Source organism: Falco naumanni, chromosome 2, assembly GCF_017639655.2.
Source record: "Falco naumanni isolate bFalNau1 chromosome 2, bFalNau1.pat, whole genome shotgun sequence".
Classification (NCBI taxonomy): domain Eukaryota; kingdom Metazoa; phylum Chordata; class Aves; order Falconiformes; family Falconidae; genus Falco; species Falco naumanni.
Window position 1 is genome coordinate 8,889,908 of NC_054055.1, and position 14,973 is coordinate 8,904,880.

Consider the following 14,973-nt stretch of genomic DNA (forward strand, 5'->3'; position numbering starts at 1 on the left):
TAGTGATCGTACAATCTGTCCAAATAAACCCATTTAGACACGCAGGAGTTTTTCAAGACAAAGACTTACAACTACAAACTGGCTTAACCAAGGAGTCTCCACATAGTCTCAAGACACCCACTGGGGTTTTCAAAGCACTGAATTATCAGCAGAAAGGGATGAGAGGTGTCATCTTTTAAAGAAGGACTGAAGTAATCAGGAGGAGTTTTCTTCTTTCCTTTTGATTGCTAGCACTATGTGGTGAAACCCTGTTGGTTTCCATAGCTTCAGTAAAAATCAGGTTTCTGTTCCCCAAGTCCTTGTACAGAACGTGACTGTCTACTTCTGTCACAGTTACATTTAAACATGTCTTAATTTCCTCTGGTTTTGTAGGTAATTACATTGTGAAAGCTTCCATGATGATCATGTCAAAGTTTTAAAAGTAGCCTGTCTCTTGAATAAGCTTTGCCATTTGTTCAATTCCTGTTATTGCTTTACTCTTACCGTTCTTCCCCATCCCCCCACACCCTCCTCCTTATGTCTAGTTGCTATCATCACTTAGTGGGTGCTTTCCTTTTATTGATTTGGGTTTTTTTTTTCCTTGTGATTGTGTAGTCCTGGGAATTCAGGAAGCTCTCAAGTTCTGGTTGAGAAGTCTAGTCCTAACCTGGAGTTACACAATATGATAATGAAAGATTTTTTTTTTTTTTTCAAGTGAGGTGAATCTTTTCACTCCCCAGAAGCAGCACCCTCCTCCAAAAAATGTGCACCTGTGTTTTGATGTTTTGATGAAAATTTTGGATATCTAGTTTCTCCCATACTACTTTTCAGCTACTCATCAGACTGTTTTCTGTGGCCTTGTATGTAGCTAACTAAAAGATATAAACCTGTGTTGCCTAACTTTTCTGTGTGAGGTAGAATAGGCAAGGTCATATGCTCCCATGATGCTGGGTAAGACTATCCCTACAGATAATGCTGAAGCAGGACAAGAAACACGTTGAAGAAAAAGGTAGGCATACATGTTTGTCGCAGCTCAGAGCTGTTAGCGTGAGCTTTATAGAGATGGAGTAGTGAAAACCAAACCTGAAGAGAGTTCACATCTATCCATGCTCTATAAGGGCAGGAGATGCACTAGCATTTTTCCAAGAGATTGCTTCACTTTGGTAGTGGTTTCATTCCTTGTCTAGATTTGCTCTTTTACAGTGCTTGCGGTAGATTTCACATGTATAATGAAAAACCAAATCCACTGGATCATTTTTTGAATTCTCCTTGAATGCTGTGCTTCATCTGGGCAGAGCTGAGAGAACAATGTCCCTCTACAGATGACAAGTGAGAGTAAGCAGACAAGCAGTTCTAGCTGAAGCAGTTGTAGTCGTGTGTATTGTGGTTTTGTAATGAATGTGCTGAGCCTGATAAGGGGCTTGAAAACAACAAATGGCACCATGAGAGATGAAAATCTGCACCATATGGAGCACAATATAACTATGGAGTCTCAAAACCCTGACTCTGGGGAGGGTGCCAGCATACGTGGGAGAAGTGAGAGTTTCATAAATTATGTTACTCTTGAGTAGGTTTGAAAGTACAAAAGAGTTCAACAGCACTCTGATAAATATGCAAATGTCCTTGTTCTCTGAATGAGACAGGAATGTGGCTTTGATGTTTAGGCTTTCAAAACTTGAGGTTTGGATGAAACATGGTAGAAGAAAAGTACAGTATGGCATAGCATGTGCAAATACCTGAAAACATTGCTAGAATGATTTAAATGTAAAGACAGGATTAGGTGTGGGAGGATTAGCAAGGTCTAGCATCAGAGTGATAGCTGGCCAAAGAACCACATGCTGTATGGCAGGAAAGGGTTTGGTTGTTTAGCATGTATCACTCTTTCTTCAGAATATAAAACCAATGCTAGCATGAACGCCGTATTGCGAAAGAATAGCAAAGCAGAATCCTGTCTTGTCTTAAAGATCTTACAGCCTTGAGTAGGTGGGTTTAACAAATATTTTCTATCAAAATCCTGAATTAGATGGAAGTGTTTTGCATATTTTAAAGTCACCTGTTCATTTCAGTGGGATGAAGCATTAACTTGTTAAGCTGTTGATTGCAGTGTGGCTGTGTGCTGTTGAACTGGGCATTGCTGAGTGACGGGTAGAACACCCCCACTATTTCTGTGCCATTACACTCAGTGTGGCTGAGTGAAAGGTAGAAAAAAATCCTGTAGTGCTGCACTGTCAGGTGAATAAAGAAGAGTTGTGGGTTTTAGGTGGGAAATACTTTGTGGAGAAAAATATTATTGAACAAAGTCTGCAGAAGTATGTAGCACCTACTGAGCTTTCCAGCAATCTCAGATGATCATCTTCTTCTTTGGCTTGGTATATCTAGAGGTATTCCCTCCATGTAATTATCTTAGGTGACAAATTAAGTAATCTTACCCGCTTCAGCACAGAGAAGAAGAGAAAGCCTATAACGGACTATTTCAGAGCAGCAGCAAATCCTGGTCTGTATCTAATCCTCCCCTGACTGTCAGTTAGGGTCAGAGTTTTCAACCATTCGTCTCATTTGTAACTATGTTAACTTGATTCACTCTGCTTGCCTCACAGCCCTTAGTTGGTTTTATTTCCCCCGTCTCTTGCCAAAAAAAATTAATTCCCAGCAGTTTCCTAAGCTTGACTCATTCTCATCTTTCACTTTCCTACGTTATTGAGTAGTTTGTGGAGAAACCTAATATTGTAGAACAAGGTTGAATGTGGTTTATGGAAGAAGGAGTTATTCTTTTTGTCTCACGGGAGCTGTTGGTTTTTTTCATCTGGAAGTATCCTGAAGGCAGAACCCTAAGGAGAGCCAAAGCTGGTAGCAGCCTTAGCCAGAACTCAGGTATTGCTCTTTTGTAAAAGTGTTTTTGTTATTAAAAAGTCACCCTGTGAGAGATTAATTCTGGGCATAACAAAACTTTGCTGAGTATTCCAGCCAAAAGGCTTTGAATATTTGTAGAAAACAAGTATTAGTTTCATACTTGCTTTTCATAAGAAGGTTTCAGAACTATGACCACGCAATGCAGAAATGTAAAAATTAAAAATGAGTATGCAGTGATTAAAAAAGTTACTAAAATGTATAAAAAAGTCAAGTTTCAAATTCTGTGGCTCAGCCTATGTTTCATAGGTCAAGTAAGGGACATGTTTTTCCACCATCAACAGTTACAAATTAACATTTCCTCACAGCAGCATTTACTTACAGGAAGGTGCTGCATTGGAAGACCTGAAAAGAAAAAAACAAGTATATCTCATTTTTAATAAAAATAACATCATTCCTAAGCCAACACCGCCATCAGAAAAGTCTGTATTACTTACACAGAGTCAGAAAGTGCCCTGCCTGTAGCAAAGCTGAAAATGTTTAGGATTTTGATGCATGTATGTCAAATTCTGAAATTTCTGTCACATGCATACCAAGTCTACTATGACTTCAAACTTACCTTTGTATTAGAGTATTTTGAAATTTTGCATAAACAAGAGAAAACCAGAATTGCTTAGATTAAAGAAAGGCTAGGATTTTTTGAACTTACAGATCATTAGTGCTCTTAAAAAGCTGAAGGATAATTCACATAATAAAATTAAACTGACAACTTTTTAAGGACTATCAAGTAACAAAGTTGATAGGGTCTTTGAAAGTTGTAATAAAGGAAGACAGAAGAAAATATAGCATGTACTTAGGAATGAGTCAGCTATCATTCTGTGATCTTTCTCTTGACTAAACTTGCTCTGACAAAAACTGCAAGTTTAGACAGCAAATCATACTTTATCTTCAAAAGATGTGAGAGAGAAAAGCATTCCACAGATCTGGCTGTGAACACCAGAGCAGAGGTAGGAAGCCTACAGGAAAAAAAGAAAACAAAACCAACAACAAAACATCTTGAGATAAAGTTATAAGTATTTTAGGTACACTATTAAGAATAAAGAACATAGGCAGTGTTTTCTGTTTGTTTTCTTTTACACACAAAATTCTGCTACTTGTGAGCATGTGGTTTGGCAAGAGATTTTTTTTCAAAGTGTGAAAATTTTATAAGGTACCATAATTATTGCAAGATTACAAATCACAGATTGAGTTATTTATTATCTAATTAACCATTTTTTACCTATCACTTTTGTTCAAAAGTTTCCAGCAGTTTGCAAATGTATGTTGTTACTGCAATTTCCCTTTCTCCTTTCTTTCCCAATCAATAAAACTTTCCACAAAAAGTAACAAGTGCAAGATCACAAAGGCAGTGAGGATCAGGAATTTTGATTCTCTTTTACGTGATCTCATGAACGGACTTGAATGCTTCATCCACAAACATGTATGCTGTGCCCACTCTTAACTTCCCTTGTGTTTACTGATAAGCAGCATCTCTTAGGGCTTAATGGAAGAGTTATACATTTCTGTGATACCGTGTTTGGATTTACATTCACTTGAAGCAGGAAAACAATCTTACATGATGGAAACTTCATTTTCTTACTTGGACAAAACACTTGAAGCCAGTGGAAAGCATTGTAGGCTTGATGTACATCTATTCCTTTATTTACATACTACTATCTATTTATTATTTGCATAGTTCAGCACATTACAGCTTTATTAACACTAACTATATTCCTTAACAGCTAAGCAAAATGACTCTCTTAAACCTATAAGTTTTATATGTATATATATATATATATAAACACAAAGATCATTTTGGTAATAGAGGCTGTGGGAATATATTGTCACCTGAAATAGCTTTCAACCTCTGAAAACCATTCTGGGAAATATAATTCCTCAGTCTGGTTTGGACTTTTTGCTGGCTGATGGACTCCATGGAACAGGCTTCCTGGTGCGCTGTGTTGCAGCAATAATTAAGTGAAATCTGTGCAGTTCACATTTATTTTCTAACTTAAATGCCAGAGCACTTCACAATCATGTCACTTCAGAAGATTGTCAGAAATTCTTTTAGGAGCGCTGAAGTAATTAAGTCATTCAAAAAGCATCTATGTGAGTTCTGCTGTCACCTTATTGATTAGAATTTTTTAAAAAAAGATATTGAAATGGAAAAAAACTTCTATGTGATTGTGGTATGCCTATGGTAAAACACAAGTCACTTGGCCCTTATACAGGGAAGAACTCAGTCTGCTTTTGGTGTGCATTTCTGATCTCTTTTATATATATATATATATGGACTTATATTCTTATATTCTATTTGATTTTGTTAAAGACAGAATGACTTCACATCTTTCATAATCAAACTCTGATCTAAGGCAAAATGCAGCTGTTGAGCAGAAAAAATAAAAAAACAATGAGACACAATAAGGAGGAAATAATTTGTAGATGTGTATGGAAAGCTGTTATCCATGGAGAACTGTAGTGTCATGGGAAAATAACTTCAGTTCTCACTGTCAACTTAGCTCTGTTTCCACAGAAGTCAGTGTGCAGCACTTCTGAAGATTACTTTCTGGCAAAATAAAAATACTGCAACCTGTGAAGATGCAGGCTGTTATACAGCTGCTCATAGTGGTGTGTAAAAGCAGAACACCACAAGATGGAAAACTAAGTGAAAAAAAAAAGGATGGGTCTTATGGCCTTCTGGCTACCCAGAACCATTGCCAGCTGGGGATTCTTACTTTATTTTTGTGATCTTTATGTTGGCAGTATAACAAGTCTTGAGGGATGAGTTTCAAACTGGCCAGAACTTGCAAGTTTTGTTTTCCTTCCCTGGGATGTGAATCATCCATCATCTTATTCTGACCCTAAGTGTTATGTTTCAGTGTTGGCAGAAGGTGTAACACCAGTCATCTGAAGGGATGCTGTGTCTCTATTGGAGGTTGTCTGCCCCTCCAGGGCCAGCAGAATTACAGCCAGGCCTCTTCACTGCTCAGGCTGAGCTATGAAGAACTCAGATGATCCTTGTGGAGGTGCAAAGCCTGTCTGAGAAAGGCATAACGGAGGCAGGCTGCTGTAGTAAACCTCAAGAAGTACTGACCTTTCCTTCAGGGGAGAACAAGAAGGAAACCTCTAGGCTGGGCTGGCAGAAATTATTTGGATTTGTTAGTTTGACCTAAGTTACTCTGTTTAAAAAGTAAAGCTGAGCCAAGAGAGAAATGGGAGCTTGATGGTAAATCCCTGAGAAGTATGAGATATCCAGCGTGAACAGGAGGTAACTGAGATGGCTTAAAAATAAGCCAAACTGGGCATGTTGTGCTATGCTGAGCCTTTTGCCAGGCTGTGTGTGTGACTGAGGCTTTGCAACAAAATGCAGGGAAGCTAGTAAGAAACTAAACTAACAATTAAAAAAATCTGTTGCTGAGTAATTTTATGCAAATCTTCCCTGCATAGTCAGTAACTAATTATATAAGGCTTTTATAGTAGCAGCATTTGAGAACGTGGACAAAGAGGTGGCAAGACCTAGGTTAAGAGATAATTTAGGTAATATGAATTGAACATAAAATTATTTGAATCTGGACTCTAATACATTTGGCCATGCAAATAACAATGTTAGAGCAATGCCATTAAAGTTAGTAGGTCTGAGACTTGCTCAGAATTTTTTCTCCCCTACATACTTTTTGAGATTTTGGGCTAAATTTCTACGGAAGAACACTGAAACAAAGCAAGCAAGCATATTTAGGCCTAAATTTGAATCTCAACTAAAAAATATTTATGGAGTATCCCAAAAGAAGACTTCTGTTGCTTAACACCTCTTCTCCTCTATATCAGCTGCTATTAGTTCTTATTAAACATTTATCTGCATTGTTACCAGGCCTCTGAGCTCATTGTTAACTTGCTTTGTAAGCATCCAAGGGAAGTAAGGCTTGGAACAGAAAGAGGGCAGTGAATTAACTTGACAGATATTTATGGGGAACCACTCCCAAACATGAGAGTCAGCATGAGAGAAAGTGTGAATGTTCCACCTCGGAAAATGCAGTGCCTAAGTGATGGTTCAGCTGTTGTTTTGGGCTGAGGGACATTTTCATTGGTTGATATGAAATGACAGGGAGGCAGAAGTAAGCCAAGAAAAGCTGTGAAGATAATTAACACACTTTTTTTTCTGGGATGGGGACAAAGAAGTAAGCAAAGGGTGGGGAGCTAGTCCTTGCAGAATGGTTCAGGAAGTGTTGTGCTAGTAGACGGTACTTAATTGGAACTTGGAATTACAGCCTGTCCACTACAATGAGTTTTTTAATATAACAATCCCACACTGATGAACCTGTGCACTAGTAGGATAGAGCATGAGGGGAGAGGAGAGATCTGTACCTCAGTATTGCTCAGAACTGAAATAGCATAGCTTTTAACCAGAACGTTCCTATTGCATTATTTTCCAACCCAAGGCTCTTCAAAGGCCAGTTACCCGTGAGTGATGGTAGCCATGCTTTTAACCTTGTTGGCCATGAGCTGTACAAAGACAGAAGATCTTTTCACGTAGCCGATGAAGACTCTTCAAGAACCACTAAGAAAAAAAAAGTGTAATTGCTTTTAGCTTTTACAGTGCAGTTCTGGTGCAGGAAAGCCTTGCAGGAATATACCTAGCTGCCGAGGCAGCTAGTGTCTGACAGCTTGTAGATGCTGTTGATCAAGTCAAGGACTGCAGCCAGAATAATTGCTTGAAATTTTCTGGATACAAAAGTGCCAGTGAGGAGTACTGCCCTATTCTTCTAAAAGGTTATTCCCAAGGGGCAGAATTGGAATAGTCTTGCAGTGTAACAGATGCATATATATGGATAAATGTCAAGGGCTAGCACAGATTCTCCTAAGAAGTCTGTAGCAGTTTTAACACATCACTGATACAGTCAACATTGCTGTACTTTTTTAGCTCTAAAATGTTAATGGAAACAAGTACGGTAGATGCAGACTAAGTATGAAAACTTTTCAGAAATTATTTCCTGCTAAGAAATCTAATGAACTTTATGTGAAGAGCTGTAACAGCTAAGAACACCCCGCATAACAGACAAGCTTTGATAGTTTTTAAAGCTCTTCAGGCATGCTTTTTTGCTATGATATAGCTGTTTGTGTTCCCTAACAAACTAAAAATTATGTCCAGATTTCTTCTTGCTACCCTGATCTTCCTCTTTCCCTACCAACAGTAGGTGTTGGGGATTTGGAAATCCACCTCTATTCAGAAACACAAATTACTGCGTATTTTTAAAATCTCTTTGGAGTTAAGAATAAAGCCAATTATTTTATTTTAATAATTTTAGAGGGTTTTTTTTTTTTTCTTTTCTAGACATTTACCCTTGGTTTTAATAGTGATTTAAGGCTTTTGTTCCAGGCTTCCTGTGGTGTGTATAAGTACACATTTTTTCATTCTTGTGTGTCAGAAGATTAGCTTCATTAATAATATGACATATGGAAAAACTTACAGGAAAATATTATTAAAGTATTTTTAGAGTGCATGCTGGTGTAGAGTGCACTATATAATTAGGCATGTGTTAAAATACTGGGAAAATAAGCAGAATCTGAGATGATCCTAATGATTAAAGGGAGATTAAATCAAAAATTTATATTGCTGGTCTACAGATGTTTATTAACTCTACAGAAAATATATACAGTGTTTCAGTATTATAATGTTTTTCATATTATAGCTAGATGAGAAGCATTAAGAGATGTGTAATCTTAAATCCTTCTCCTTGAATTATAAATTAGTTCAATGCTGAAAATTTACACATAATTATATGCTGATAGCAGAGCTGCAGATTGCATGCACATCTCTTGAGTAATGAGAACTGCATTGCTTGTGAATGTGGAATACTGATAACAAAACTGAGAATTTGACATGCTGCGGGCAGGCAACATGCAGGGTTTTGCATGCAAAGAGCATTGCATGCCTGACCTACTGTTTGAAGTACAGTTCAAAAATGCAGAAATGAGATGTGATTTAAATAAACGAAGTCTAGGGGTGCCGTTTTTATTGGTAAGTCTTCTCACTAGGACTTAACTGGATACCTGTCCACAAGCATCAGTGAAGGAAACAAACTCCCAGTAATCTGAAAAGTTGATGAAATAAGAGAAAAGTATTTTTATTGTCCTGAATATATTTCATTAACAGTTAGTGTACGTATTCTTCAATATCTATAGTTACATCACTGTGATAAGCCTAAATACCTAATTATAAAAATACTTTGGGGTGAGAGAGACTTTAAGGATCAAGTATTGCATTGAATTTTAAAAACCCTCTATGCACAGGGGCGTCAAACCTGCATCTACCTTTCTACAAATAAGAAAGAATCCCTTAAAAAAAACACATTAGATTACATAGGAAAGCATAATAGCTAGTATGCACTTAATTCATACATAAAAGCATAATAACTAATGTATGCTTCAAAAAAAAAAGCTTAGAATTGTGGGTCTGAATTGTATGTGAAAAACAGTGACTTAATTCACAAGTGTATGTTTGTGTGTACATGCCTATTTATCCTTCCTGAACTCACAAGTAGAAGCAGTAAGTAGGATTATTGAGCAGATCTCATAGTGTGCCCTTCAAACATTTCATTCTAGCAAATCAGTAAGATAAAAAAAAAAGTCTTGTTTTGTGGATTTCGGTTTTTTAAAAACGTGAATCTGAGCAATGATCGCTTTTCAACAGAAAATAGTGTACTAAAATACTTCAGCGCTAAATGTTATTCACTGGTTCTGTTTACAAATGACAGTGGTTTATAAAGCCTTTTTTCAAAGCTCTGAAGTGTTTTTAGCCTCTAGCTCTCATTGACTTGGATAAATTCATATTGGAGTTCAGATGGTAATTTATGTGACTGCTTTTGAAACCAATTAAATTTAGGTCAAATCCTGTTTCTGTACAATCATCCATTAACTCTGGGAAATCTTTGTGTTCGCAGCCTCTGTTCTTTAATTGACTATTTTTTCTGACTGAGTCACCTGCCTTCAAGTACGGAGTTGCCAAGTAAACTTTCTTTCTTTTAGAATCAGGGATCCTTGGCTCGTGCAGTGCAAATAAATACTGTAGAAATCTAGCATCTGGTGATACATTTACTTTGTTTAATTTTTCCAGGGGAATTCTGGCCTGGGGTTCAGTATTGCTGGAGGAACAGACAACCCACACATTGGGGATGATCCTGGGATATTCATTACTAAGATTATACCGGGAGGAGCTGCAGCAGAGGATGGAAGACTCAGGTAAAAACTAACTCATTATGTATGTTTGGAAACAAAATGCATCAGTATTATTAATTATTCTCTAGGAGCCAAATGCTAACTGTGTCTTTCATGGGGTCAGGGGAAGTAAATGACATGCCTGGAGTCTCCTTTGTGCTAAGGTAGGAGAGCTGATTGAAGTAGCTTGAAGCAACTGAATAAGTTTTGTTGAGTCCTGTATAAAGGGGCATTTGCTGGTGCCACCTCTGTCTTTGTACCAGTCATTTCATTTACTACCAAAGGCAAGATGGGGACAGGAGGAGGAAACAGGCATATCAGCGTGAAAGTCATCTCTGCTTGGTCTTTGTATGTTCATAGCTGAAGAACTATGCATTGGTGTTATACATTAAGGCTGTCAAGACTTCCCAAACTACAGAGCCATTGCTAAATAATCATAGCTATTTGTAGATGCTTCCGTTATTTGACTACAGTAGTGAGGTGTGCTTACGTCTGTTTCCAAACATTTTTTTCTTCTGTGAGGATGTCATGGCTGTGCCCTATATTTTGAGTCACCTCCAGAGTAGTCTAATGCCATAGCTCCTGAAATGGACACACAGGTCACTTGTGGTTGTCAAGTACATGGTAGCACATCTCTTAAACAAGAGGAACCACAGAAATGCTTGTGCTTCACTCTCTTTATGGGCTGAACACAGAAAGGCTTCCATTTGTCACAGATACTGCCACCCATCTGTCAGTCATGAAGCCTGCTGATGCTCCAAAAGGGCAATTCAGTTGGAAGGACTTGGGATAAAATTCTGAAGCTTTCATGATCTCAGCACTGGAATCGAAGCTCTGGGAGCCTTTGCCAAAAACAGATGGTCTAAAAGTCATGAAATGTGACCATATGGTAACAATAACTTTTTTCCTAAAGCCTTTTCCTTTAATTCAAAGTTAAAAGTAGGGGGAAATGGCCAGTTTTTAAAGCAAGTTTGGGATATTGATTATACTAGGTTAGTAATTTGATTTTGGAAACAATTCTTATTTTTACTGTGATAGTAATGAGGAGTGATGGTGGTTGGCAGTGCCTGAAGAATTCAAGGTCTAAATAAGACTGCAGACAAAAGGAGTAGGAATAATCTCATGTAACTTTATGACTAAGATGCAGCCTTGTACCCCTAAGCTAGTCATCCTAGAGTCTCCTAATAGTCAGTGAAGAAAAACCTAAGCATTTCTAGGTTGTGATTCATCTCATCCTAAAGTCAATGTCTAAAATAGAACAGAAGAATCACATCTATAAAGGGCCTACATTTTCACTGGTGACTCAAATGAAAAGGAGTTTCTTCAGCTAGTTCATCTGTAGTGACTATACTGTAAATGTCTGCAATGGGCCAGATGAGCTTCATGCAAAACAGAGGGTGAAGACACAGCAGTATTTGGAAATCATGCTATCAAATTTGACATGATGAACAGCATAAAGTCATCTTAAACCTGCATCTGCCTTTCTACAAATAAGAAAGAATCCGTTCCAAAAAATAATAGCATCTTTTTCGTAATGCTTTTCATGACCTTTGAAAGCTTTTTCACTTTAAGCTATTAAAACAGAAGCCATTGCAATATTCTGTTGTGCAGTCTTTGTATGAAATCAATTATTTCCTAACTCATTGCTATGCTAATTAACTAATGTAAATTTAACTCATGATCGCTTAGTAATTACTGTGTTCTAAAGGTTTAGAAAGACCTAAACCCACAAAAAATAGCATACTAGTGCAATCCATCAATCCATATTAAGGTTAGACCTAGCAAACTGTGCTTTGTAGCAAAAGTTTAGTAGTACAAGTACAGCTATCTTGTTAGTAAGACTTAAATAATATTCTTAGAGTATAGTATTTGTTAGCACATGTAAAGTAAAATGGTATAATTTATAAGCATGTATTTGGCATGGTAGTTTTTCCTATTCTCCTTTGTAAAAAGAGATTATACACTCTTCCTTTCCTTGTTTTATCTGGTAAGTGGGTTTCACTTTGCTACAATGCTAGCAAAGACACAATCCTGTCATGTTTTAGGAGTACCTGAAAATGTATTTTGTCAGTGATCATTACTGATACGCCACTGAAGAGAAGAGCTATCCTGAGCAGTGTCCACTGACTTACACGATAATTAATTTTACATAACAGGGTTCATCAGCTAAGGCCACTCTTTAGGAACAAAAGCTCAATGACATGCAGTAATATCTGCCAAGAATAGCGATAAGTTAGGTTCCTGGCAAAAGCCTAATTTTTAATTAACTGAGAATGGGAGATTGGTGTTTATGGACAGAAAAACTGTATACTTTCTCATGTCCATTTTTGCCTCAGACTCTGCCTGCAGATACTCTATATTATAGAGCTGTGTGGACTTGTTTGAACCGGTTTCTAAATCTACTGTCTGTTTTTAAATCATAAAAGCCTGTAAAATCACTTCTACTGCATTTTACATGAAGTCCCTTTGGTCTAACTTAACTGAGTGAAGTTCTTCTAATAGCAAGACTGCAAAAGCAATCTGTGAGAAGTGGACTTAATGCTACAGACCCTTGCAAATCGATTACGTGTCTCTATGTCTATATGGGTTGACAAGTAGAGGAGTAGGTCACCTGGAGTTTTGTGTAAGTTCAACAAAAGCAAATGCAACCTCCTGCACCTGGGAAGGAGTAACTTCCCAGTGGGCAGTTTGTAGTTATAAGTACATAAATACCAGTATAAATACCTGATGGAGGGAATGAAGACAAAGGAGAAAGACTTTTATCAGTAGTGCCCAAAGACAGGGCAAGAAGCAATGGGCACAAAACACTTGAAATTCCATCTGAACATCAGGAAACACTTTTTTTACTGTGAGGGTGACTGACTCTGGGTACAGGTTGTCCAGAGAGGTTATGGAGTCTCCATCCTTGGAGATAATTAAAACCTGACCAGACATGTTGCTAGACAACCTGTTCTAGCTAACCTTGCTTCAGCAGGGAGGGTTTGATAAGGTGATCTCAAGAAACACTTTCCAACCTAAATGATACTGTCATTCTGTAATTTGCCCCTGAGTCAGCAGTGTGCCCTGACAGCGATGAAGGCCAGCATGGAGGTCAGCAGAGGTGCATGGAGAAAGGACTGGAGGCAACAGTCACATGTTGCAATAAGGGAAGTTCCAAGTGGGTGTGAGGGAAGAAATAAAATCTTTTTAATGATGGTAGTAAGGCACTGTAACTGGCGGTTTGGTAAGATTATGGGATCTCTGTCTTCAGAGGGATTCAAAGTTCATCAGGGCAAAGTCCTGAACAATGTCACTGAACTGTCAAGCTGGCCCTGCTTTGAGCAGGAGGCTGGACTAGATGACCTGCAGAGGTCCTTTCCATCATGATTTGTTCTCTGATTCTGTAGAGTACAAGAATTTATATATAAAACCTGTGTGTAAGACTGGAACAAAGGGGATTAAGTTCCTGGGTTTTTTTTCCTTTAGTGGAGGACAGTACTTTTATTGACGGTAGGTACAATGCATAGCATGGGTTTGTATCAATTCATGGCCCATCTCTTTACTTAAAAAGTAGTAGTTATCGGCCACTTTAGGCTAATTCATTTTAATAAAACATTCCTATTTTTGAAAGAATTCTTGAACTTTCAAATACTAATCATAGAAGCACAGAATCACAATATCTGGAAAGGAAGGGACCCATAAGGATCGTCAAGTCCAGCTCCCTGCTCCTCACAAGACTACCTATAAACCTACTAAACCATATAGCAAAAAGTATCATCCAGACTCTCCTTGAACTCTGTCAGGCTTAGTGCTGTGCCTGCTTCCCTGGGAAGCCTGTTCCAATGTTGGTCACCCTCTCAGTGAAGAACCTTTTCCTGATGTTGAATCTCAGCTTCCCCTGATGCAACTTTATTCCATTTCCTTGCATCCTACTGCTGCTCACCAGAGAAAGGAGATTAAGCACCTTCCCTTCTGCTGCTCCCCTTGAGGAAGTAATAACTCCTATATTACATACTACTCTCCCTGCTAGAACTAGTATAAGAACCGATACACTGCACAATTCAGATTTTAGAAGATATTTTAAGTAAGTACACTAACTCCTGATCTTGAAAAATAAAGCAAGCTGTATAATCATTTTTATGTCCATATAATATATAGAAAATAATTTCATTTATAGTAAATAATATATGGTAAATAATTTCATGGAATAAAAAAAAAAGATTAATTTTATATTTGATTACTTTAGCTAAATGTGAATATAATAAACTTTGAACCAACTGAAAAACTATTTTTTTTCTGAATGCTGCCTACCATGTTTCTTGGAAGCTTTGAGTGTCAAGTCAGTGCCAGACAGAGAATATAAAACCTCCAGAAGTAGCAACCATTTCCACTGAGTTGAAGGAGAATTTATCTCAACAGTTTGATCTCTTAAGACTTTTGATGCGTAAAACCTTCTGCTTCTGTCTCACAAATGTCAGTTGTCCGTGAGCAAACATCTACTTTTTAATAAAGAAGTTCTGAATTTAGACTTCATTTATTCTCTGGAAGAAAAAGAATCCCAGTAATTTATGGCTTAGTGCCTTTTTTTGGTTTCATTTGAGTTTGTGTCAGAGAAAAAAATACAGTGGTTGGCCCAATTGCCTAGAAAAAGCAATGAACTTCAATATGCTATCTCACAGTTCCTTCTATTGACATTTATTGATCATAAGTGAAATTCTGGCTTCTAAAAGGCAAAATATATCTGAAAAAATCATCATACTCTGTGAAAGGAAGAGTGTTCAGCTTATGGAACTAGGAGCACAGTGTAGTGGTATAGCTTGATTGGAGAAAAAAAAAGTTAAAGAATAATGAAAAGCTTTCAATTATGACCAAGTTTAAAAGGATAGGCTCTGAAAATATGAGTTTATTTTCAGCAAT

The 14,973-nt window shown here is 37.5% G+C and overlaps 1 protein-coding gene across 19 annotated transcripts in view; it reads left to right on the forward strand.

Moving 5' to 3' along the window:
* DLG2 (discs large MAGUK scaffold protein 2) overlaps positions 1-14,973 on the forward strand; it is a 1,042,746-nt gene that overhangs the window by 676,219 nt on the left and 351,554 nt on the right. For all 19 annotated transcript variants that reach the window (XM_040583241.1, XM_040583240.1, XM_040583242.1 and 16 more), the window contains one exon: positions 9,977-10,101. In XM_040583241.1, coding sequence (XP_040439175.1) covers positions 9,977-10,101 — 125 coding nt within the window. The remainder of the gene's footprint in view (positions 1-9,976; positions 10,102-14,973) is intronic.